This window comes from Onychostoma macrolepis, chromosome 23 (genome assembly GCF_012432095.1).
Source record: "Onychostoma macrolepis isolate SWU-2019 chromosome 23, ASM1243209v1, whole genome shotgun sequence".
NCBI classification, from domain to species: domain Eukaryota; kingdom Metazoa; phylum Chordata; class Actinopteri; order Cypriniformes; family Cyprinidae; genus Onychostoma; species Onychostoma macrolepis.
The window spans coordinates 20,273,032-20,298,424 of NC_081177.1; the positions used below are offsets into that span (position 1 = coordinate 20,273,032).

The 25,393-nt window shown below is 40.3% G+C and overlaps 1 protein-coding gene across 5 annotated transcripts in view; it reads right to left on the reverse strand.

The window, feature by feature from the left end:
* myt1b (myelin transcription factor 1b) overlaps positions 1-25,393 on the reverse strand; it is a 39,266-nt gene that overhangs the window by 13,295 nt on the left and 578 nt on the right. For 2 of the 5 annotated variants that reach the window (XM_058764083.1, XM_058764085.1), the window contains exons 2-12: positions 17,956-18,056; positions 14,397-14,451; positions 13,198-13,228; positions 9,864-10,141; positions 9,029-9,061; positions 7,881-8,825; positions 5,613-5,747; positions 5,300-5,390; positions 4,863-4,982; positions 2,581-2,795; positions 2,151-2,341 (exon numbers count right to left, since the gene is read on the reverse strand). In XM_058764083.1, coding sequence (XP_058620066.1) covers positions 2,151-2,341; positions 2,581-2,795; positions 4,863-4,982; positions 5,300-5,390; positions 5,613-5,747; positions 7,881-8,825; positions 9,029-9,061; positions 9,864-10,141; positions 13,198-13,228; positions 14,397-14,451 — 2,094 coding nt within the window. In that variant the 5' untranslated portion in view covers positions 17,956-18,056. Of the gene's footprint in view, positions 1-2,150; positions 2,342-2,580; positions 2,796-4,862; positions 4,983-5,299; positions 5,391-5,612; positions 5,748-7,880; positions 8,826-9,028; positions 9,062-9,863; positions 10,142-10,783; positions 10,855-13,197; positions 13,229-14,396; positions 14,452-17,955; positions 18,057-25,393 lie in introns of those variants that run through there. The other 3 variants (XM_058764086.1, XM_058764084.1, XM_058764087.1) reach the window with 3 other exon arrangements.

Consider the following 25,393-nt stretch of genomic DNA (forward strand, 5'->3'; position numbering starts at 1 on the left):
CAAGTATACTACTAGTACACTGATATTTGTATACATACTTGATAATATACTTGAACTTTACTTAATAAAATAAACTTGAAGTATACTATTTTTGGTAAGGGGGTAGGGTGCTGTGGGTGTTTGTAAATGTGGTGTGTGCTTGTAGGGTGTTTATTGGTGTTTGTAGGGTGTTTGTTGTGGGTGTTTGTAAATGCAGTGAGTGTTTATAGGGTGTTGTGGGTCTTAGCCAAGGCAGTGCAATGCTATTGCTTAGAAAAGTAAAATTATGAACTAAAATCTGAGTATAACAAACAAATACGGAATAAAGCTTAACAACAAAGTACACATTTTAAAACAAATCAATTACACACGTTCCTATTGTATGTAGATGGATGATGCATGGATTAGTGCTAAAACGGGCATGTTTACATATTTGTGTGTGAATATGAAGTCGGAGATGTGCACACACAGTAGGCACTGATCCCAGAGCAGTCCCAGTCTGATTAGCGTTGAGCCACTGGGCCTTTCTGCCCATCAATCTTCCCCTTTTATCCCCTTCTGCTAAAAACATGTCAGGAAATCGAAAAATGATGAAGTAGTCACTCCCTGGGCTGAGGAGAAAGCTTTTTAAAAAATCACAATATCGAGGACAGAGCTTCTCCAATTACAATATAGATCCCAGAGTTCTCAGACGGAGAAGGGGGGTGAGAGGCTGATAGACTGTATTTTTGGGTGTGCAAAGGCACAAGGAAAGAAAAGAAAGAATAAAGGGACTGGAAATTGAGGGAATGAGAGAGAGATGCCCTCATTTGCATTAACCATGGAAATATTGAATAAAAGAACATGGAGCACCTGGTCCTGCCCTATCTAGGGAGCTCACTATCAACTTAATGCAATAACAACATGAAGAGGAGACAAGGATGAAACGAACGGAGGGACAGATGAAAGGGAGGAGAGATGACGCAATAAGATCCCAACAGCAAGCAAACGCATTCTCGCTCACGCTACGTTCATCTGATACAAACCCTGCTGAACATCAATCACACATAGAGACAGACTTTCTTCAATCGATGGATGCTAACCATTATAAACCACTCTTATTAACTACTATGCATCTACATGGTGTGACATTGTAGAAGCTAGTTTGAAACTGTAGCATGCTAAGCTACTCATAATTTAAAGTAGTTAAGCTATCTAAAGTAGATCAGAGTAAATCAGAGCAGCATTCATCTGGCACAATAGAAACAATACGGATTTAATTAGAATGCCAGCATCACACTTGAACACATACTAAACTAAATGTAGCTAATAAGACTAGAAAACAGCCTAATTTGAATAAATGAACCAAATCAGCTGCAATAAGATACATTTTATTTAACTACAAAAAAGACGTAAAATTCTTTACAGAGACTTCTGAGAACACTGTTGATCAAAGACTTAGATCAAAATAATTTGTGATTTTTTTGAGTCAGTTTATTTGAATGAAATGAAAATGAATCCAAATGAACAAAATTGCTCAAATGGCTTCCTAATGCTACTTGAGAAAAAAAGTTTGATTATTGCCTCAGCTAGCTTGTGCTTTGTCAAAGCTACCCAATACTTGTATGAAAAATTAGCTTGTTAGCTAATACCTGTACTATTATTAAAACAGCTAAGCTACTAAAAAATGTTTTGTTTAGTTATTAGCATCACTACTTTCAGTTGGTTACTAGACAACACTAATCAATAGGCATTAAATGTCTGGGTGCTAGCTAATGTTTGCCAACTGTTTGTTTTTAGCTGTAGTGAGTGTTGTCTTTAGTAAATTAGTTATCCTAGTAAATGACTTCAGTAGAATTAAACCGTATCCTATTACGTACTACGTCATCCGCTGGAATGCCACTCTCTCGTGAACGCACGTACGACAGTTAGCGGAAGCTAAAGATTATGGTTTATAAAGTTTTAAATATTAATATTTTTCTTTCACAAATGCATCACCTCACTTCAGAAGGCCTTTATTAACCCCCCAGAATTGTGTGGAACACTTTTTATAATGGATGAATACACTTTTTGGGTTTCAAAATCACGTCCACAATTCACTGCCATTATAAAGCTTGGAAGAGCCAGGACATTATTTTTTTTTAATATAACTCCGATTGCATTCGTCTGTTACATGAGATTATGTTCTGTACCTTATCTTGGTGTCTGATGCTGAGGTTCTCTGGTCTCTCCCAGCAGCGCGTGGACAGGTTGAGGATTGCAGTGGCGGCCATGTGGGCAGCTTCGGCATCATGGGAATAATCATAGCTGCTGGAGGAGCTTTTTCCATAACCACCGTGCAAGCTGGGACTTGGGGGGGAGGCCCTGGGGAATGGAGGTTTGGCTATGGGGAAAAGAGGACATTGCTCTAGTTAATAGTAATTTTAGTACTTATAAATAGTGCTTGATCCTTTCATTGAAGAGCACTCTACCAAACTCACTTACTGCTAACCTTGATGTATGACAATAAAGAATCTCAAACCTTAGCCGTACTATTCACAAAGCGCACCATTTACACACATTTCTGCGCTGCAAGGAGTGTATTATACATAGCATTCATAAACCGTGACTAATCCTGCTCACATTTGAAGGCTTTGGGTGAAGTTTCGCTGGTGTGCATCTTTGGGGCGAGCATGCGCTTGCCGAACACCTGCACGTCGAAGCTTGCATAATCGAAGGACACCTTGGAGTATTTTTCCAGCTCCTTGGCCAGATTAGCGCGTGGCGTGGCGGGGACGAGACTGGGCCTGTAGCTGCCGTGCGGAGGAATCTCCAACTGCTTCACAAAACACATGGGCCTGCAAAAAATGGGTAGCGAGAGAAAGAGAGAGAGAAGGTTCCATCATTTTTTTCCTCCACAAAAGAATCAATATCCCTGCAGTGAAGAAAAAAGAAGCATAAAAGGATAAGTGTAAGTGAGCATAAAAGATCAAGAGTGAAAGAGTGGGCTGGAATTAGACAGCAGAAGAGAAGCGGAATTGAAAGACTGACAATGAGCCAAAGATATAGCGAAAAAGAAAAAGGAAGGAAAAGTCCCACAGATAAATAGCCGGTAAAAGAGTAAATGGGAGAGAGAGAGAGAGCGTTTTAAAGCAGGGTGACTGAAGGAGAAGAGGATTAAATAGTGTCTTATCAGCACTGAGCACATTAGCATATCGTATAGCATGGAATTGAAGCCCTAAAACCGACTCCTTTTCCTGAAGAACCGTGAGCCCTTGCGGCCCTTTCTCTGTTCTGAAGAAAAACTCTGAAAAGACATTTGCCGTGCTCCAGAAACTAGTGAGCTGCCTACTGAGGCGGCATTTTAAGGCATCATAGATTCTCCTGATGTGAACACTGTTTAAAAAATGTAAGCAGCTTCCTAATATGTCACATTTTAACTAAATTCTAAGGCTGCAGTGCATGTGTCCTTCACAGAGAAGGCAATCCCAGAAGAAATTGCAATGGCATATGATGCGAGAAATATAATTCAGTGTAATTAAAATGGATTATTTTACTCAATATGTTCGTGCTATGCAGTTCTGTGCTTATTAGAATATTGAGCTATTAGCTTAGTAACTATATAGAAAGAAGGTTCACTCATAGTACTATGAATGAGAAAGAAATACGGTGAAATAAGTTCTGCCTTCTAAATAAAAGAGCTAATCGCCAATTGTTAAAGTAATTGCATCACTGCAGCTGCCATTAGAAGCTCTGGTTTCTATAAAAACAGGCAGTATCCTGAGACTGTACATGCGTATTGGCTGGACCATCCTCAAATATGCATTTTTTTAACGCTATTTGACTGAAAAAAAACAAAGTTGGTGGAATATTTCATATCAGATTTTGTTGCTGATTTGGAATAAGGTATTTGAAATGTGAACTTGGCAAGCAGTTTTTAAGATTTTATAAAGTACCTTATTCAAGTTGGTAGGAATTGGTCTTGCAATCCTGAAATGACCGTCCTTGGTCAAACTCCATTGCGAGTTGAGTCTGCAGCACGGAGTGCTGCTTATGTAGAGCGTTTTAAATGCTTCAGTGAGGGTTAGGATGTTGTTTTAGAAGTAGGCAGTAGGCGGCTGGCTAGGTTTTGGAAACTAGCTAAAGAATGCTAGCATGTGGGTATGCGTGTCATTGCAGACTATGACACTGTGTTCTGTATTTAACATCATTAACGGATTTCAGGCGTGAACCAGACACGGTTTGAAGGAAAACACGCACGAACACACCTACGTTCCTTATGATCTGCGTGACAATGGCATGTAAAGTATATTAGCCTCTGCTTCCTGTCTCTTCATTAGTCAGTGCATCCCATTAGCAGGGGTGGCATGCGGAGCCGTCAAAGGTCTCTCTGGTGACTTCTCATTGTCGACATCTTCCCTTAATGGGCTTTCTCAGTGAACTGACGCTCATTTAAATCAGAATAACACTAATAAGAGAGGACTGCTTATTATTTTCATAATCCGCATTGCTTTGTCTGACCACAGACATGCTTCCTGAAGGAAAGTAATTATTTTTCCAATACTCCATGCCCTGTAAGTCCCATAATTAGCTTATCAGTGGCGTAATTAGACTAGCAGGTTTGAGGCCCGATCTCAGCATGAAATGGCAGGCTGTGCTCTATTAGAAGGGCAAAGGAAAGGGAGGACCGACATTCCGAAACGCCTGACCAATCGTGCTGTGGTAAGTGAGTTCAGTCCTGTGGTGACTGACAGCTGTGCTAACCAACCACAGCAGGTACGTTTGACGGACACATACTGCTGACATGGAAGCTGAAGGACAGGAGGAGACTGAACACGGGGTAAATTTGCTGTTGCTGGGAAAAACAGGAATAAACGCTGATGTTTTCAGTTCCTGGATTTGTTTCGTTGGGGTTTAGGCCTCACCTGAGAACACGGTCAGAGTTTGGGCTGCCCTTGATGTGCTCACCCATGGGCTGGGGCAGGTGTTGCTTGTCGTGAGTCTTCGAGAGCTTTTCGGCAGCAGCGATGGGACATCCGGACAAACTGAATGAGGAGGAAACGTGAAAGAATGTGTGAGGAAACTACGCTACACTTTTTAAAGTAGAACTTCATTATTGGCATTGATGGTTCCATGAAGAACCTATAACATTCATGAAACATTTCCATTTTTAATAGTGGAAAATGGTTCACTGAAAGACTCTTTGGGAATCCAAAATGGTTCTTCTATTGCTTTGCAGCAAAAACCACCTTTTGGAACCTTTATTGTCATTATGTGGACCTAATGTACCAAGAAAGTACATTTGGGGATCTACCATGTGGCCACCAAAAGGAAAACCATCCCGAAAAAGGAGACTCCGTACCTGCGGTGTGTGTTTCGGTTGCTGTTGACATGACCCTGACCAGTGCAGCCTGGTGTTGGACACTTCAAGACGTTCTCGTGCATGGCCAAAACTGAGAACAACCAATCAGAGCACAAAAAGGAAACATCAGCCAACGAAAGGACTTCATGACACCATAAAAACTAATTCTACCACCATCAATTTTGAACTAATCGATGAGAGGTTTAGGAAGGGACGTGCACAATACTAGATGTCTAAAGTACAGTGTTTTGTCTTTTCTGCTGCTGATTATCACACAATCAAAAGATGTGTCTGTAGTTTGATGTTGACTCACTCTCTGGAGGGATCCGATCTTTGTGTGGGCAGCCTGACAGACTGCGGTGGTGGGGATAAAGTCCTGTCACGTGACCCGTTCCATCACACCCGGGGGTTGGGCATTTGATCTCTCGCTTCTCTGATCTAGAACTCTCTGTGGGCAGCAAAACACCTGTCAGTCAAACCTTATCTGAAGACATTATCATTTCTGTCAGGACAGAAACGTACAAAAGACGGGCATATTACCACACACAATGCGCACAAACAAGCTCTCCGGTTTCATGCTCTCTGGAAGTTGTTAAAGTTGCCTCTGGACTCATGAGAGGGCACATTTACGGTGATAATTACGGTCATTATGCGTTTGGGCAGGTAGATGTTTCCATACAGGATTATTATCTTCAGAGAGGGTGCACTGGGGTTTATTGGACTATCTACTGAAAAATGGAGCTCATTAAACAGACTTTACTATTGGCAAAGCACATCTCCATATTATACAGGAGGAGAGAGTGAAAAAGTATGTGGGGTCCAAGGTAAATGAACGGAGGTGCAAGGACAAAGGCAGAAGCGAAAAACATGAAAAACAGACGAGAGAGAGAGAAAAAAAAAGAAAAAGGAGAGAAAGTGAGAGACGTAGAGAGAGAAAGAGCTTGTATGTGCGCTCCAGTGGCTCCTTAATTAAATGTTGAAATGTTAACGAGACATGCACCTCCTAATTAAAACTGGTCGGAGCGTGAGGAGGCCAGTTATAGAGGGGGTGTGGAGCCCTACCGAGCGCTCGGCTGAATCCAGCGCCACACGGACCGGGCACGGTGCCAACCGAGAGCAGAACAACACCACAAACAAAACCAATAAACAAATAAACACGTGCCAAACCAATCTAATTACACACACCCTCTCTCCCCTTCAACTCTCTCGCACTCTCTCTCTCTCTTTCTAAGTGCTTCAGTAATTATAGACTAAGGCTGGAGTTTATCTATGGAAACCAATTCATTTGACCCATTTATACTCTCCAGATTGCTTCCCCCATTATTAATCTTGCAGTTCTTTGCCTGAGCGAGAGCTTGCCATTTTAATCTTCTTTCTGATTAATCATGTGTGGGTGTTTATTTATGAGAATTTGTTGATATTTGAGCACTTGTGTAGGGTGTGTTGAAAAATGCATATGTGCGAAGTTTAAATAGCACTCTGAGTGCACTTATGAAATGGTTTGTGGCATTAGAGTGTATAAATTCATCGATCAAACACAAGCAGGAAGAATTTCTGTACACAAAATGAGTATTTTGTACATTTTCACAATGATGCAACAACTGATAAAAAGAAACAGCTTAACAGAAAGACTATGAAAGGATTTTGTACATAAATCAACTGGACTCAACTGAACACAACAATCTAATTAATACAAATATTATTATGCAAATTGTCGCATTAATGCAACGATTTCCATGTTGTTTTATTTGTAAAAGTCATGAAGATACTTTAAGAAGTCTATATATAAACTATGTAAGATTACAGATACAATTTACACTAGAATATTGTTAAAATAGTGAAGTCATAACATAGTTTTATCTAAACATTTGGTGCAAATTATTCATAGACTTCAATTTAACTGATGCATAATGGTTGTGCAACATCTTTACATAGTTTTCATAAAAAATAATTTGCAGATAAATGATCGCATTACTGCAAAAAAATATGTAAGAATTGTTGTGCAAAGCATTTTTACATAACTTAAAAATGGTAATACGTAAAGACTGTAAAACTTTACAATCACGTTGATGCATCAGTTTACTTCTTTTCCTCTAAAAACTATGAAGATACTATGCAAAGACTTTGCATAAGCATTCTTTACAAGTCTTTGCATACTTCCAATGTGAATCCATTTTTCAATAACGAATTTCAGTGCAAATTGTAAACTTCAGTTCAATTGATGAGGAAGTCGTTGGGTAGCAACTTTACATGGTTTTACATTAAATTGTTTTTATGGTCGCATTACTGCAAGAGTTTACGTAAGAACTGTATATTGTATATTATACTGTTATATTGTTTTTATGTACAACCATTTTAACATAACTTTATGCAACAATTAATGTAAAACAATTTTTTGTAACACTGTAAAGACTTCATTTATACGACAGTTTGCGTAAGAATGGTTTTAGACAAAAATGATGTGAAGACTATGTAAGGACTTTGTACAAACATTATTACTAAAATTGCCACAACTGAATTTTAAGAAAACTCTACACCGAAATTATATAGGGGTTGGTAGGCAAAATGACAAATATCTGACCTTTTCCGAAGCAGCTCTTGCGGATATGTTCCATGTGTTTGCCGGACCGGTCGTCGAGAGGAAAGAAGCGGTGGTGTTCGGGAATGCGGCTGAGCTCACGATGAGCTTTGACCTGTTGGGCTTTCAAAGCAATGGCCTGCTCCAGCAACCCCAAGTTGCCCCGCATTATGTCGAACATCTCAGACTCGTCCGCCACCGTTGATCGTTGAGACAAGCTGTCATCGTCCCCATCGTCATCGTTACCTTCCATGTCAGCATCCCTCTCGGACTCCTCAGGCTGCACTTCAATAACCACAGGAGATGCTGTGGCGGCCTTACTACAGCTGTAGCTTTCTGGCAATGTAAGCTTGTGGGAAACATAGTCTTCCCTTACGTGAGATCCCTGAGTGGCAGTGATAACCGAAGGGGCGGTTTCTCTATCCCCTTCCTCTTCAGACTTAACTTCCTTGTATGTCTCTTCTCTTTTAACCTCAGACCTCAACACCTCATCATCATCATCATCATCATCATCATCATACTCATCCTCATCCTCATCCTCATCCTCATCCTCATCTTCGGCCTGTTGTGTCTCCATCTCCTCAGTAAAATACTGGTGGTCTGACTCCTTCTGGCTCTCAGTATGCATGTCCTCTTCTTCATCTTCAATCTCACCTTTCATCACTCCATTCTCTTTAGACATCAGAACTCCTACTTGGGTCCTTGTTTCCTCTGTTTCATTTCCTTCTTTCTCTTCCTCTTCTGGTTCCCTAAAAGGGCTTTTATCTTGTGTTTCCACTGTGACGGACTGTTGTTGTTGTTGTTGTTGTTGGGGTGACATGGCACCGTTGTTGTGGTTGTTGAGGTGTGTCATTGAGTTGGCCACTATGTGCTGATAGTTAGAGAGATCCTCAGAGGATGAGAGCGTGGGCTTCTCTGTGCTGGATGCCTCAATGATGATGCACTCCTCTGTGTGAGAGACACAAATGTTAAAATGTGTAAATTTCTAAGGATATGTTTACATTGTCAGAGGTTTGACTCTCAAATTGTCCAGTACATACTACAGCATCAGAAGCAGATTGAATACTGTCTGTACGGACAAGAGTCTAAAGTAAAGCTTAGATATTATAGGTATAGTTCACCCAAAAATGAAATTGTCATTAGTTACTCACCCTCACGTCGTTCTAAACCAGTATGACTTTCTTCTGTGGAACATAAAAGAAGATTTTTTGATGCATCAGGGTTTTCTTCCATATATTGAAAGTCAGTGGGGTCCAATGAATCCACTGCAAACAATGCTTTTCTTGTTTTCAGCCAAAATATCTTAAAATTCTTAAATCAAGAAGTAAAAATTATTGTCTTGTTTTCAGAAAAAAAAAGGCAAAATTAATTGAGTTTTGCTTAGAACAAGCTAAATAATCTGCCAATGGGTTAAGAAAAGCATTTTTTGCAGTGTGTACATTGTATGTACAAAAAAAAAAAAAAACAGACATTTTTCAAACTATAATCTTTTCTGTTTCACAGAAGAAAGTAAGTATATATTTCCAAGACTTTGTACTGGATCTTAAAGGACTGATTTTATTCTAAACTGTTTTTGACAACTGCTTTTATACTCTCAGGTAATCTGTAAAAACTCTCCGGGTTCTGTTTTTTTCCTTTCCTTCAACATTTAACAGGAATCCTTTCTTACTACCCAACACCTTATTTTCTAACATTTATTGTCACCTGAGAGAGTTTGGAGCTCCAACATTGACAGCAAAGAATAACCCAGAAAGGGTGCAATGCTTGTGTGTCAGTGTCAATGATGTGGCTGTCAACTAGTTGTTGAGTGCAGTTTCTTTGAATGAAATTTGCTCTCTAAATCAGGTTGTGACTTCTAAAAATGTATAGCAGTCACTTCAGTTACAGAGCGTATAACCAATCTGTGTATGAATATAACTGTATTTATTACCCAAAACAAGACAGTTAAACATATTCAGATTTTTTTGGCCATTTTTGATCACTCACCTTCATCACCATCCTCCTCCTCTGTATTGGTGGTCTCTGTGTTCTGTTTTGCTAGCTCCTCTTCTTCACATTCTTGATCGCTAGCTTTCTGCTTTGCCTGTTCTTCATCCTCCTCCTCTTCCTCCCTCAACTCCGTCTCCTCTCCACTCCCCTCACTCTCTACGTTGAATCCTTCATCCATCGCCAGCTTCAGCGGGTAAGACTTCCTCTTGGAGGCAGGTTGCTCTGACTCTGCTTCCTGTATGCGCCTTTTTCTGGCCAATGGGCAACTCAAAGCACTATAAGAGAAGACGGAAAGATCATTAATTAGAAAATTTGATAAGAAATACATCACTATGGACTTTTTCAGTGCTAGTGTAAAAACAATGAAAACATGCAAACTACACACATGCAAGCCAAGCATGCCATGCTGAACAGTCTATGGAAACTCAGATGAGGAATGAAACAATGTTGGATATTGACCTGTAGGGGGCAGTGTGCTGGCTAAAAGCTTTTATAAATCACAGCCAGTTGATTGGAACACTTAATTATACCACAATAAAATAAGAAACAGGGAGAGAGAGAAAGGAGTGAGCGGTGGAGGGTGGAATTCAATAAAGCCCTCACCTAGAGAGCCTGACTATCAGACGGGCAGCGGAGATAGATCTATAAACATGTAGCATCTCAAATGGCTTCCTGAATGTATACACGTGTAAATAAACATAACTGTAATATCTTTCCAATAATCAATACCCTGCCTAAAGACCTCTATTAGGGAGAGTGAAAGTAAGAGAGAGATTGTCATTATCAGAGGAAGATGAAGATTAAGATGATCTAGTCTACGGGCTAAACAGCTTTTGGGATCAGGAAAGGCTATGTGGCCGCAGAGGGAGGTGAATCAGGGGCTATGGAGCACCACACGGGCATGTCATCTGTCGTACCTTCTGTGTCGGGCATATTTGCCACTGATATGGCCTGAGCCATTGCATCCTGGAGTAGGGCAGCTGAACAGATAGAGGGGGTCAAATTAGAGATGCTTTATAGCTTTTGTTATTTCGTGGTGCTTGTGTGCTAAATAGTTCATCAGGAGCCACATTTCCACGGCCAGCACAAAACAAACAAACATAGATTTTTAAATTTAGCAAAATAATTGTTTCGTCAATATGATGGAGCTGTGATTGATTTTCGTTTCCTGTGGCGGCCCTTCTTTCGTTTCATGAAATCCCTTCCGTCTTTCGTAGTATTTTGTACATTTGTTTCATTGGCATTCTTGTTTATTACCTGCAAAGAGGGTTGAGATTTGAACTTGAATCTTGTGTTCACATGCATTTTAATATATATATATATATATATATATATATATATATATATATATACAATATTTAATATATATAATATTAACTACTAACATAATATCGATCTTGTATGTACTGTATAGAAAAACACACAAGATCAATAATACAATATTATGACTAACAAATCCAATTATATACATAATATATCATGTCTTGAAGTATTTATTATTCTGTTCTGCTGCAGTATGAAAGCATCTTTTGAGGTCGTCTTTTAAGCTGTTTAAGATCTGTGACAGAAAACGGCCGTGAGCAGCTTCAGTGACCCTGATGGCTAGCGAGTGTTTTTGATGCCGTTATAAATTCCACTCTTGTAAACTTCATAGCGCACTTGACCGTGAGATGAAAATGTGGAGAATAAGCTGAGAATATGAGGCTTTAATATCCCTCACACCCTGTTGTTGGGTCTATAGGAACAAGCAGACACTGGCCATCTGAAACAAATGCTTGATCAGGCAAAGAAAAAGCACCAGGCAGGGGTGCCGGAAGGGGGGGTGGGGTGAGGGGGTAAGTTAGGACGATTCTAAGGCATCCGACGGGGTGGGTCGGGGGTTCTACCGATTTCTACTGATTTCTACCGAGGGGAACGCTAGGAGCCCTGCATTTCAGCTCGTGCCTGACGGCCCCGACTTTTTTACGCCTCTAGGGCCGGGCTTCGATCGGGCCAATTTTCACGTCATAGTTCAGACGCGGGCCGGGCCTCGGGCCTGTTTTAGACTTCTCCTTACTTTTATATTTTAGACATCCATCAATTAGTGATGAAAAAAATTGCAGCGCTGGTGGAAACAACACGAGACCGTGCCGCGACTGTGAAGAGCCCCAGCAAAAGTAATTACCATGAATGTGTCCGGGGGAAATAATGAGATATTTGAATTATTTACTAATAAACTAGTGTTTTCTGTGTCAGTGTTGCAAAGATGAAGATGATGATCCTGATTCGGCGTCTCCTCATTAGACGTGCCCTTAGAGAGAAGTGCATCTTTATGGATTATAATGAAAGAGTTTTTGTTTTTGATTCGATTTGATTTATTTCGTTAAGTAGTAATTAAAAGCTTTCTATAGATATATTTGTCATGTCTGTAAGGCATGTATACGCTGACCTTTGGTTCATTTTTGTGAAGCGCTCCTGTTCAAGACGAGACGGTGCATCATTGTTTTCTTTATTTTATAAAATAATTTTATATATTTTATAAAAAGTTTTGTTGATATTGTGAGCACACACAAATAAAAGTAGACCCTTTACAGTTCCGAACGATGTATTACTCTTACTTTTATGAGCAAAAATTACGGCATAAGTTGTTTCCATTGAAAAAACTGCAATTGATTGCGCTGGTGCCTCCATCCTGTGCTTTAACTTCCACTCTCCGCACAAACTATTGGATACAGCGCACATTTATCTAGGTTTAACGTTTAAACATTGCTATATGCTTGAACTGTTTTAGTATATCTATAGATTTTATTTTAGGCAAGTCGTGATGATTTGAGAAGGCTAAATTGATCAAACATAGGCTATGATCAGCCTGCCGGTCTGCTGCTGGCCGCTTGGTCGTTACTTTTAGAAAGAAAAAAACGTATCTAACGAACAAAAAAAAAAAATGCTCCAAACGTTTTTCTAAATTAACTTAATAATTTAAGTTAATTTAGACCCTAAATTAATTTAGACCCAACCCTAAACCTCACCCCCGGAATGCAGGAGGGCCCGAGTGAATATGCTGTCCAGGGGGCCCAGAATCTGTAGCGCCACCCCTGGCACCGGGTGTAAATAACCTGTGGACTCCACACATTTAGAAGATTTCTATCACTGTCAGTAATTTTGTTGATGATAAGAACTGTTGAAAATGAGTTTGGTTGTTACATTACAATGGTTTTTGTTTGTAAAGCAGCGTGCATTGCGAACCAAATAATGTCAAAACATGATCAAACATGGATTTAAAACATAAAGAAAAAATTGCTGCAGAGGAAAAAAATGGCATATTTAACTTTAGAGAACTAATCTGTCTTACCTCAGCTCCTGTCCAACAATCTCTGAGGGAACTGCAGAGGGAGAGACAATCAGGAACAGAAAATTAAGCAGAAAAATCTAAAGCCACATATAATTGCACAGAACCACAATCAATAAATCACAAATATATACAGAGCCCAGGAGGCCATATGCAATAAGACTCATGACTGCATTTCTAAGAGAAAACACACACACACACACACACACACAGTACATATATATACATAGACACAAACACCTGAGTCAGCCAAAACATCAAGCCATGATGATGGAAAAAAAAATGTACAATATGCACAAATCAGCACAAAAATATGATTAATTGTTCCAGTTTAGTTTAGTGATGAAATCAGAACAAAACTGCAGACGGTTAAAAGAACCACCTTTCTCTAATCAATTTATTTAAAAACAATAAAAACTGTCAAAGAAAAGTAATGCAAAGAAGAAATAAATGTAATATATTAGCTATAGAGAAATGTTGGGTTCAATGCATTTCTAAAACCAGCAAAAACAGTCTGTTACATAAACTGAAAATAAACTCTAGTCATGACCATATAAAGTGTCAACATTAACATTATACGCTTCCGGATACTAGTAATGAATGTGGCATTTTCTATTTTGTAAAGTAGTATGGAACTCTTGTGTTTTGTAATTGAAACTCCACCTACAGAAATGAATAATTCATAACCATAAGTTCTGCTTCCTAGATGGCTTAACCCATAGACTTTTTTATTGCATGTGTATTATTATAAAAAAAAAAAAAATACAAGCTGAGGGATGAATCAGAATTACTGACGGTGGTATCTGACAATATGTTGGAGATGCTTTCCATCGAGCTGAACTTTTACTGAACCCAGATCATTCCTCTAAAAACAAACTGCTGGGTAATCTGGTCATGCATATAAAATTGTAACATTTCAAAGCATTCCTTTAACTTTCGACACTGTGCTTGTTTGAATGCTCTTTTTTTTTCCCTCACAAGGCTCCATTTAAACTTACTGAATGCTACATAGTGAATAGGATTTTCTTTCAAAAGGACCTCTAGAGACTCCAAGAACAGGATTATTTGAGAGAAGCTAAAATATTAGATATGCCTAGAGCGAACATATAAGACATGCTCAGCTGACCAGTGAAAGAAATGAGTTTTAGAGGTGAGAGAAAAAGAGATAGACAGAGCGAGAGAAAGAGAGAGGGTTCACTGACCTCTTCCTGCTTTGGACCGTGTGCGAGTGCGCTTGTCATCAGTATCCAAACTCATCTGTTAGAGAGAAATGGATAGAGTCAAGACTAGAGCGATAGATGGAGGAGAAAGAGTAAGAGAAGCTAACACATGCACACACGCACACACACACACAGTCTGGTATATGTGGTTTACGGGGACTCTCCATAGGCATAATGGTTTTTATACTGTACAAACTGTATGTGCTATTGCCCTACACCAACCCTACACCTAAACCTACCCCTTACAGGAAACTACTGCCAATTTTTGTATGTTTTTTAAGCCTTTTGTTTTACGGGGACACAGGAAGTGTCCTCATAAACCATGTTTACGTTGTAGTACCCATGTCATTATACACATTTGTGTCCTCACACACACACACACACACACACACACCTTGCATTCAGGTTAATGAAGCCATGAATAATGTATGAGAAGCACACATTCATTCTGTAAATACTCACTGAGCACTTTTTCTCTTTTATACTGCAAACACTAATACAGAAACATAGACAGATCAACAAAGAGATGGATAGACAAAGAATGACAGACAAATGGATAAACAGACAAGAGAACGACAGACATACACTGACAGAAAAAAAACGACAGACAAACAAGACGTACAGATAGATAGATAGATAGATAGATAGATAGATAGATAGACAGACAGACAGACAGACAGACAAACAGACAGACAGATGGATGGATGGATGGATCTAAATAAAAACCTTCAAATTTCAGTACATTTTCAGTGTTTTCTCTCTCCTACCCTTCTGTACCCCTCATCAGCTTATAATTTAGAGGCCCTGAACAATCAATCTGATTGGACGGACACAGCAGAGCATGGCATCTGCCAGAGGAGCCCATTTGCGTTCGTGGCCCCATGGCAAGTTCGAGTGGTAATTACAATAGCAATATTAACCACAGCGACAGAAATAATACAAACACAGGCACTCCAAATCACTGTAATTCCTCCCGCACAGAGTCCCCGATCGCAACACTCGCTGCGCTTTCTGGCACAAAAGGAGCAGGTGTCAATCCTCTCAATCTCACTCACACACACACACAGACGCAGGGAAGTCTGCTCACTGTAAAGCCATTGGATCTTTTCTGGCGGCACAATGGCGCCATTAGCTTTGATTACTTTACTGTGATTTAAATGGAACGGAATCCTTGAAAATCCACGAAACTCTCTCCTTTTGACCCTCGGCGAGCGCTGCTCTCCCCGCTCCCAGCTGCCGCCTTTAATACAAGCGCTGGAGCTGGCAAGGGCACACTGCACTTTCACAGAGGAGTTTCTCTTTCACACGCTCCCTTTCTCTTTCTTTTTTATCCCTGCGCACTCTCTCTGGCAGTGCCACTTCCTGTTGATTGCAGACTTTTCAGCACGGGTGGATAATGAGTGTGTTGTGTTCGATTTGAGGGAGTTTGCGTACGGGCGATGAAAGTTGGCTGTGTGTGTATGTGTGTGTATCCGGGCAGACAGGTGCACAGAGAGTCTCTCTTCCTCTCCCAGGGGCGTTTTGATCGCAAGCACACGTGCTCTCAAGCAACAAGCCGGCTTTATGCACACGATACTCGCTTCTCACACTCTGAGCTCGACTCGCCGGCCTGAGAGCAAAGTTTTCTCACATTGATGATCAAATAGCCCCGGGAGACGGCGGACGCAAACACTGAGCGTTGTGTTGTGTGCGGTTCGCCCATCTGCGAAGCTTCTATGCCCTCTCTGTATCTCCGAAACAAGCTTGGTGACCGCTCTGACCCCCAGCACAAAAGCCAGGGGCAGATGCGTGTCGTTTCATTCTTTTCCCACTGTAGCTTCCTCTGGTCTTCCACTGCCGTCTCCTTAGTGTCAACACATGAATCAAACAGGGCCTGAGTGGCTTTCATGTTTGTGTAACCATAGCTACGCATCTCTTTCGAATAGGTGAGCGCTTCAGAGTTTGCATTGCTTTTTTATTTCGAATTCTGCCTCATTAAATCTGCATGGAGCGAAGGTGTTTGCGACGAGCAAGACGGTGTCATTTTTCTTTCGTAATATCGTTCAAAGGCCTTTTAATGTTTTCAAACCTGTCCTTCCCTGGCGTTTTTTAATTACAACCATTGGCGGAGAAATGAGTGAGTGATTTTGAGAACTGGGGACGTCAGAACAAGTGGCAGAAAAACGCGAATGCTAAGATAAGGCCAACATTTTTTTTACCGCTCGGAGTGCGAGAACGTCGGTGCATCCCTTCGGGCCGCATGCTACATTATTAATTGTGTCCCTCTCTTCTCCATACAAGCGGACGGAGTCGCTCCTTCGTGCTCTTCTGACAGCTCTATGTAAATTGCTGGCTGGGGGCAATGACTTCACAAAGAAGGTCACCCCTCCTCCTCCGGTGCGCATAAATGAGGCTTTTATTCATTTTCGCATTTACAAGAAAAGGACGCAACCGGGCCTGGCGTGGCAACCGTCGCTGGAGTGACAGGACTACTGACATCTCCAAAATTACCTGCGGAAAGCATCGGCCAATTAAAGGAGGCCGATACGGTCGCCAAGGAGATCTGAGCCATCCATCAGGGAAGCGGAGTTAACGCTCTGACTGACAACCGAGAGAGCTTTATGTTTGTGCATGTGTATAAACGCACACTCGCTCGTGTGTTTTCTTTTAAGAGCGTGTGGTAGCATGAGAATAAGCTTGGCTCTGATTCCTCTGCACACAGTTGGATGACGCTGATCAGTCGGAGTTTGGTATTATCTAATTGGATGCTCTTAAAAGAGCTGCCTGCAACTGCAACCCTTTAAACATTTCAAATTAGATCGATAAATCAATCGCTTCAGATGAACTCTTTCCATCAGAGTGAAAAAAATACATTTATGGGCCCACGGGAGAGAGCAAAGACTCTCTCTCTCTCGCGCGCTTTCACTCGCTCTTGTTTTCTCTCCCCATCCCAGCGCCCCCATTAGAAATCTCTTCCAATGAATTTCCCAATGCAGAAGTGAAAGAGATAGATGGTTGAAAATATGGGCTGTTCCAAATAAAAAGCGTGAAGAAGAAAGAGTGAAAGAGGAGGAAAAGGGATGCATCCACTTAAAGGCAAAAACACACACCTAAGCAGAAAAAGCGAAGGGGGGAGGCGATAGCATGAGAGAGGGAGAGACTTTCTTTTATGTTGATGAAAGATAGCAAACAAAAGCAGCTCAAGGACATCCCCGCTTTCAAACCTCTCCAGTTTTCCTAAATAATGCAAGAAAGCTCTAAAAATGAAATTAGGCTGAGCCGAACAGCCCAATTCTTCATAATTACGGGACGCGGGACACTTTAAAATCTCGGCTCATTCAGAGGGGGGTTAGGTTGCTCTGCCAAAACCCATTCTAGGTCAAGCTGGCATGAACTGCGTACATTGCGGTAATACAACGCTGACTTCCTTTCACAGTGTGCTGACGGACAGAACTGATGAATGTCATAAATGTATAACCCTCTTTCGCCTCTAATTGTGCCAACTTGGCAGGAAGCCTGAGTTTCTGCGTGATGATTGGCTGGGCAGGCCTGTGCGACTCACTTTGATTGGTCGGCTCTGCAGTCTGAGAGAGGGCCGGCAGCGGCTGATCTTGTCTCCTCGCGTCCAGCGCTGGTTCAGGAGTTTCCCCCGGTACTCATTTTCTGTTTGAGAGAGAAGGCAATAAGTGAAAATGAAAAAATGAAAATGAGGGGAAAAGACAGTCATGTCAGCATCTGCGCTGGCAGTTGGAAGAGTTTTGCGGAGCGAGGGCAAAGGAGCGTTCGGTTCGGATGCTGTAACGGACTGATTCAGCAGTGAAACGGCCAGATCATCTCATCACCTGTCCACCTGCATCTGAAACCAGCAGCCTCAGCACAGGAAACACAACTCCCTCCGTCCCAACAGCAAGACACTCACTCACAAGTGCACAATCGCACAAACACACACCTGGGTCAATGATATATAGGAGCGCCCATGGTAAAAAAAAATCTCATTTAAAAACAAGTTGGTTTCATGTGGTTTTAAACCTCTTATGCCATTTTAAGAAAGGTTTCATTTTAATTAGTAAAAATATAAAAAAATATGAATTATAGTCAGTGATATTTTATATTGATACTTTTATATATTATGTATAAAGATATATATCTTGTATATATGTATATACAGTATATATGTGTAAATGTGTATGTATATATATATTAAGGATGCTAAACAAGCAAAAAAATATTTTAACTAAGTTTTTATGTATTTCCCTAACATTTCTGATTTCATGCATCACAAAAATTTCAAAAAGTCTTTTAATTTAGAAAATTAAGAACATGATCATGCTCAGAGATGTATTTAAGTCATTATATGCACAGTATAAATTGGATTTAAACAGAATTTTGTATAAATTAATAGATACATTTACTAAAAATAAAATAAAATACATGAGAGCCCTGTCACTGACCCACATATAGACTGGTAGAAAAAAAAAAGTGACATTTATCTTTGGGTGTAAATGTATTAACTAATATAATATATTGACAGCACATATATAGCACATTTATGTGTTGACGGAAAGGTGCATAATGTCAAATGTGTGAAGTGACAGTTTGACAGGCCATGATGGGGGCTGGGCCTTTTACACATGTGACCTATGCACTTCTAATTAAAGAGAGGCAAGAACTCAAAAAACTCACACTTGCACATACGCGCATGCATATGCATGCTAAAACACCCCAGCTGGAAGCTCTGTCAGTCTGCTATTAGAATCAATCACATTTGTGCATTTTTATTGAGCTTTTAGCAGGCAGGAGTGTAAGAGAGGGGAGGGGTCACAGAGACAGGCCCGTGCTGGGGGAGGGAATTTGGTCAGTAAATAATGAATCAACCATAAATCAGATTTTTTCCCTCCTCCTTTCTTTTTTTCATCAGGGTAATAGTCCATCTTTCTATAAACCCGTTCCCCACCCCCTCCAGCACACATATGATAGACATGCGTGATAGAATTATAAAAGAGTGTCAATAAAATCTGATGCAAATATATCCCCTCCATTCAAGCGCTAACATGCTCGTGCCATCAAACGCAGAATGTATTAAAATAATCATTACATTCATCAATGAGCACCGATCAGCCATTGTTTGTGAAATCTCACAGCTGAGACTCACTTCATAAGTCACTTTTGTTTAGCCATCAACAATACCGCAGGCAACAAACTCTCAAAAGTTGCATAAGAAATCCTTCTGAGGATTTCAGCGTTCAAAACACACAAAAACCTACGCTAACCCGTCAAGCTTTGCCTTTAAAATGATCAGAGGACACCAGAGAACTTTGTGTTGAATCACAAAGATCTTGAATCTCTCTGTCAAGCATAAAAGCCCATGCAACATTTTTGTAGTGTTGAGTAAAAACAATTTAAGTGAAAGGTTGTATAAATGTATAAAGACTAAAATACAAGAAAAAAATCTAAGTATATACGGTACACACACACATATACACACATACACATATACACATATACATACACACATATATACACACACACACACACACTTGAAATTCACTCAACTCATATCAAAACACTTTCAAAGCTATTGTTTCTTCCATATGCAATTTGTTTGCAGTAGAATCATCATCTCTATAAGAATTATTGTTTTCAGTTTTGATGTACTGTAGTAAGAGATGACACATCTGCCATTCTCATTTTGCCTCTTCTCCTTTCACTTCTGTCCTTTCTTTTCCTTTCATTTCCTCTCTTTACCTTTATCTCAATCTGGTGTTTTCTTCCTTTAAAGCAGGCATCCATCTGTTTCTTATAGGGCACTAAAACTCACCTCGCACTCTCAGAGAGAGAGCCAAAGAGCAGGAGAGCGAAAGAGAAAGAGTTTGCTGTCAGTAAAAGAGAAGCCTTTAAACATGCCTAGCTTCTGACTCGCTTCCCCCTCTAACATCTGCCCTTCTCTCTTAGCAAGCACAAAATAAACAAAGCAGGCAGATCTGATTTGCCTCCTAAAACTCTGTGCAGCAGCAATAACCCAGAAAAAGACAGGCAGGATGCCAGTCATCAGAGTTAGAAAGCTGTAGGGCATTGTCAGTAAAAGCATTTCCAATGCCCCTTACACACACACACTCCCACGCCGGCACGGAACAAAACGCTTATTTATCAACTTTCAGCCCTCTTCTAAAAAGTGACTACAACAGCACTACTGTGCATCCTTCCCCCCCAACGCTCTCTCGCCTTTTCTCATTCTACAAATTTCAAGCCAAATAAACAGAACTGCGAGGCGCAAAGGGCTCTTTAAAATCTCACCATAAACCTGGGCCGTATAGCCGACTCCACACTTTCCGGGCCCTCTGAAATGGCACGGCCCCCATAATCCACCCCCGTGGCTCTCAATAACCTTGATTGCTCAGGTGCCACTTATTCTAAAGCGAGACGGAACATTAATAAAGCTAAACAGTTCATCATTTACAGATGGGCCGGAGAGACTATTATGCAATTGGCTTCTGTGGATGTTCACTTTAAAGTATTACACTACAGGAGGAACAAGAGATTAATAAATGATCTGTGATAGTTCTGCTGCTGCGAGACAGTCAAAGGAGACAGAGATGAGTGTAAACAAATCAAGAAAATCATGTCATGCAGCTGAAATCCATCATAGTGATGCAGAGTTGTTTGAGACAGACATAAATCCATAGTTTAGATTAAACAGGGATGGATGCCTTCACGGTAATCCACGGGTGACACATCTGCACTCTCTGCTCCAGTTAAGCAGATTTAACTTCAACTTTGTGATTAGAGAACAAACAGAAAGCTCTTAACAAGAGCAAAGGTAAACGTATAACGTTGGCCTGCGAGACGCACCCAAACCTAATTATTATAAAAACAACAATACCATCAAAATATATTTAACGTTCACGGTGGATTGTAGTTTTCTTTCCAGGAGATAAAAAAATCGACTTGTGCCTGAAAGTCAGCAGCGAGTAATAAAATTAGACTCTCCTTCATGTCAAAACGAGTCAAAGTGCCTTTGAGAGCTACGGGCACTCTTTTTTTCTTTATGACGCACCACGGAAAACACCATGACAACCACGAGCAGCAGAAAGAGGCACACTCAGAGAGTGACTCTGCGTTAAAGGAGCAATGGCAGAATTTGCCTTTGTCTGAGTTTTAGAAATGCTCTCAAGGTTACGGACAAGTGAAGCGGTTAACTATCAATATACTTTAAAGCTCAGGAGTGCTTCAAGTACTGTTTGGAAATACCTGTTCAAAAGTGCTGCCGGGATGCAGAAATAGTTGATTCATTCCAGGTACTGATTGTAAATTGATTCATTCAGATTAGTTCAATGCCTCTGCTTGTACGTTACATAGTTGTGCCAGTAGATGGCAGCAAGCTTTTTGCGTGTCTTTAGTGTTCAGTGAGTGCGTTATTGAATCATCCGCTCAACAGATTCTTGTTTTTAAAATCCGTCTTATTTTTATCATCTTAAAATAACATATTATTTTAACGTATTAGCTATCGTAATCATAAACACACTGGTTTGTAGAGCAAAAGGTTTCACCATACATTGTTATTATTTTAGTTATTAAGCAGCTTATAAATCAAAAGTCTCAAACATTCAAAGAAAATAACTCAAATACTTCAGCGTTGCAAAATAAGATGGTCAGCCATGTTTAGAGGCACATTTCAGTTACAGAAATCAGTTTCACACATATTGAAAGTTAAGAGGACTAAATGCAAAACAAACTTTAAATAAATAAAAAGAAATTATAAAAATTATAAATGTAAAAAATCAGCAAATTCTTTTTTTCCCCTCTCAAAACAACAAACTTTAAAAGGGTAAGGGTAAACTTTAAAAGCAGGTAGTTGTTTAAACATTATAATAAGAAAAGAAAAGAAAACTTTAGTGAGGTAGGGCCTACACGTGAGTGAAAGAGAACGATTCTTAAAAGTTTTGTTCAAAACACCCATCGAAACAGCACCACCTGAAAACTCTGAGTAAACAAACAATGGCGCGCTTGTCGCGCAAGACTCAAACAGCATAAACATGCATTCTAAATCACCGACCAATTCAACTGCACGCAATTCAGTGTTTCAAGGCTGCTCTAAATGGCACCTTTCTTCACTAATGATAGGGGCGACCCTGACCCTCGGCCCTGGTGGCGTGGCTTTCTGCTGTGCTCTGAATGAGAAGAGCGCAATTTGGCCCAGCTGCTCCATTCCACATGTTTATTACTCTCTCCTCTCCGGAAAACCCGCGGCACCTGCTGCAGCACTACACTACATCATGTTTTCCCACTTTTATATCACTTTTTTTATTTATTTTTTTTCTGTACAATGTACTGAGCTATAAACAAGCGCCTATTTCGAGAGTTTAGCGCCTTTGGACAACCAAAATGTGCACTGACGTTGGTATATTACAAACAGCCCTGCTTGAATATGATAGGAATTAATCCGCGGATAAGATTAAACGGCGATCTGTGAAGACCTAGATTTCATGTTTCGGGTGAAAAGAGCTGCATGCACCAGATGATCCGCTATAGTCTCATTTATTTATAAGACTGAGCACATTGTTCGGTTATATATTAACGTGGCTGACAGAAATAATTGGGAAAACTTGCAAGGATTCCCCCCACCGCACAGATAGCAGCATCTCCTTTTATTAAACTCTGGAGGTTCCTGACGACTGCGCAATTCTGCGCAATTTCCGCAAACAGATAGATTGGATCTCGTGAAAGTTATTACTAAAACCAGTTTCTATGCGAGCGAGATAAAATAAACGACTCCATGAATCAATGTTGCGCTCAGGTGACCTTCATTGTATACAGTGCTGAATATCGTGACAAGTGGATGTCGCAAAAATGCGGTAGGCTTGTCCAAAACAACATTAGCAGCAGTATTTGTCATTAAATACAGTAGGAGAGACAGCGTTTTCGCTATATTTCTCAAACTTTCATACATACTTTGATACAGTTTACGAACTAAAAAAAAAACAAACAAACAACAAAAAAAAACTCAGGTTGTAACCACTAACACAAAACAAGGACATTTGAAATACTGCGCATGCATTTATTGCGGTGGTAATCAAATGTACTTGTTAAATAATCATTATGCATCACACCCCACTCTCATTTCATTATAAACATGTTAATTCACAGTGGAAAACGTTTTAATTAAAATCAGCAAATTAAATTGAAAACAAATATAGAAAAATACAAAACTGACAATATAGTGTGATAGTCACTCTCAAAATTAAGACTTATTTAATCTATATGTCTCATTATATGCAATCTTTCAGGTTCAGTAGAAGTATGATGGAAAAGTGTTACAAGTCTCCAAGTTTACTCTGCCATGTTATTTATTTATTTTTATTTTTTCATCAGATGTATATCAAATTAAACAACAGAACTTGCTGATTCAGATAATACCTGAAATCCCTGTCATAAAACAAAACATAAAACACACACAAATTATTAACCAGAGATGAAATGTAAGTAGTTTTGGTCCTGTAACTCCTTTATATTTTGCATTGAGACTTACAGCTTCTATCAGCACCTCATGAGGGTGGTGCTCATGTATGATGGTGATTTCACCCCTGTAGCTCATTTGTAATTGGTTAAACTGATGGTGTTACACCTCATCCTGTGTTACAACACTCCCCGCTCTCCTGTACAGCACTGATCTGATCTGGAAGTGCTGGCTGTCATAGAGCCAGAAGCCTCAGACTGTGAGAAGTTAGTCACACACTCAAAGCTCACTAACTCCAGTTACTTTTATCATGCTATGAGGCTTCTGGCTCTACAACGACCAGATATAATTTTCTTAAAAATAATAATAAACTGTACACTAATAGACTATATATATATATATATATATATATATATATATATATATAGTTTACACAGTATAGTGTAGGTCCACTGTGATTACATGATCACATAACTGACTCTCAGATGAGACACATTCACGTTCACTTCGTCCACCATCTTGGTTGCAGGTGCTTTGATATTATACTTCATACAATAGTGAATGTCTAACACATTAGCCCCGGAATACTGAGCAATATGAGACACAGACGCACTAATCACTCATTAGAAATGAACAGGGGCGGGGGATGGATGCAGAGGATGGGCGTTATTGCTTCAACTCTCATGACTTTTCTTCTGCGCATCTCACCAGGGGCGGTTGACATTTAAAGAGAGCATCTCTCCACTCTGTTTTCTGCTGCAGAAAATCAAATGGCCACCCCTCCTTCTTCTTCCACGCCATTCGTGCACTCGGCCGGGAGTCCTGCGCTACGCCCATTGTTCGACCTTAATTACACTGAGCCATATGGAAGCAACTCCGTATGTGTGCCAAAAAGATGGAGATTATACAACTACATGACAGTGAACACTTACAGTGCGATCACTCCGAGCCCAGTAAATTATAAACACACAAGCACATAAACGCTCATAAAGCTCAAAACGCGATGAAGTGGATTGAGAGATGGACAGTTTTGACTAACGCACGCCGCGCGCATTTATCAGCATTTATGCGCGAGAATAAGCAGGCGGCTGAGGAATATTGACACGGCATTCCCGATTCATCTCTAAGATCAAACGCGCGCAGGATTTCTGTGGCAAAGTGAGGAAACAAATAGGCATCGCTGCGTTCGAACGAGAGCGCCATAGCTGACTGTTTCTCCATCACTTTTTCCATGTCAACTCCACACACTCTCCGCTGGAGCTTCTTCTAGCAGGGAAGCGTGGACTCACACTCACACCATCCTCTCCGAAACAGACCCGCTTGTACCCGCAAACATCTTACTTCAAAGATTATAAAATCAATCATCGATCATACAAGTGCGATAAGGATTAAATATGAAAATAAAGCGGCACCCTTCAACGCAAAAGCCATTAACCTTGATCTGTAGGGCATCTCGGAATGGGATGATCTAGATATGTAGTCTACATCCTTGGTTAGCAAATGATATAATAACACAGCGTGAAACATTTAGAATATCCTCTAACAA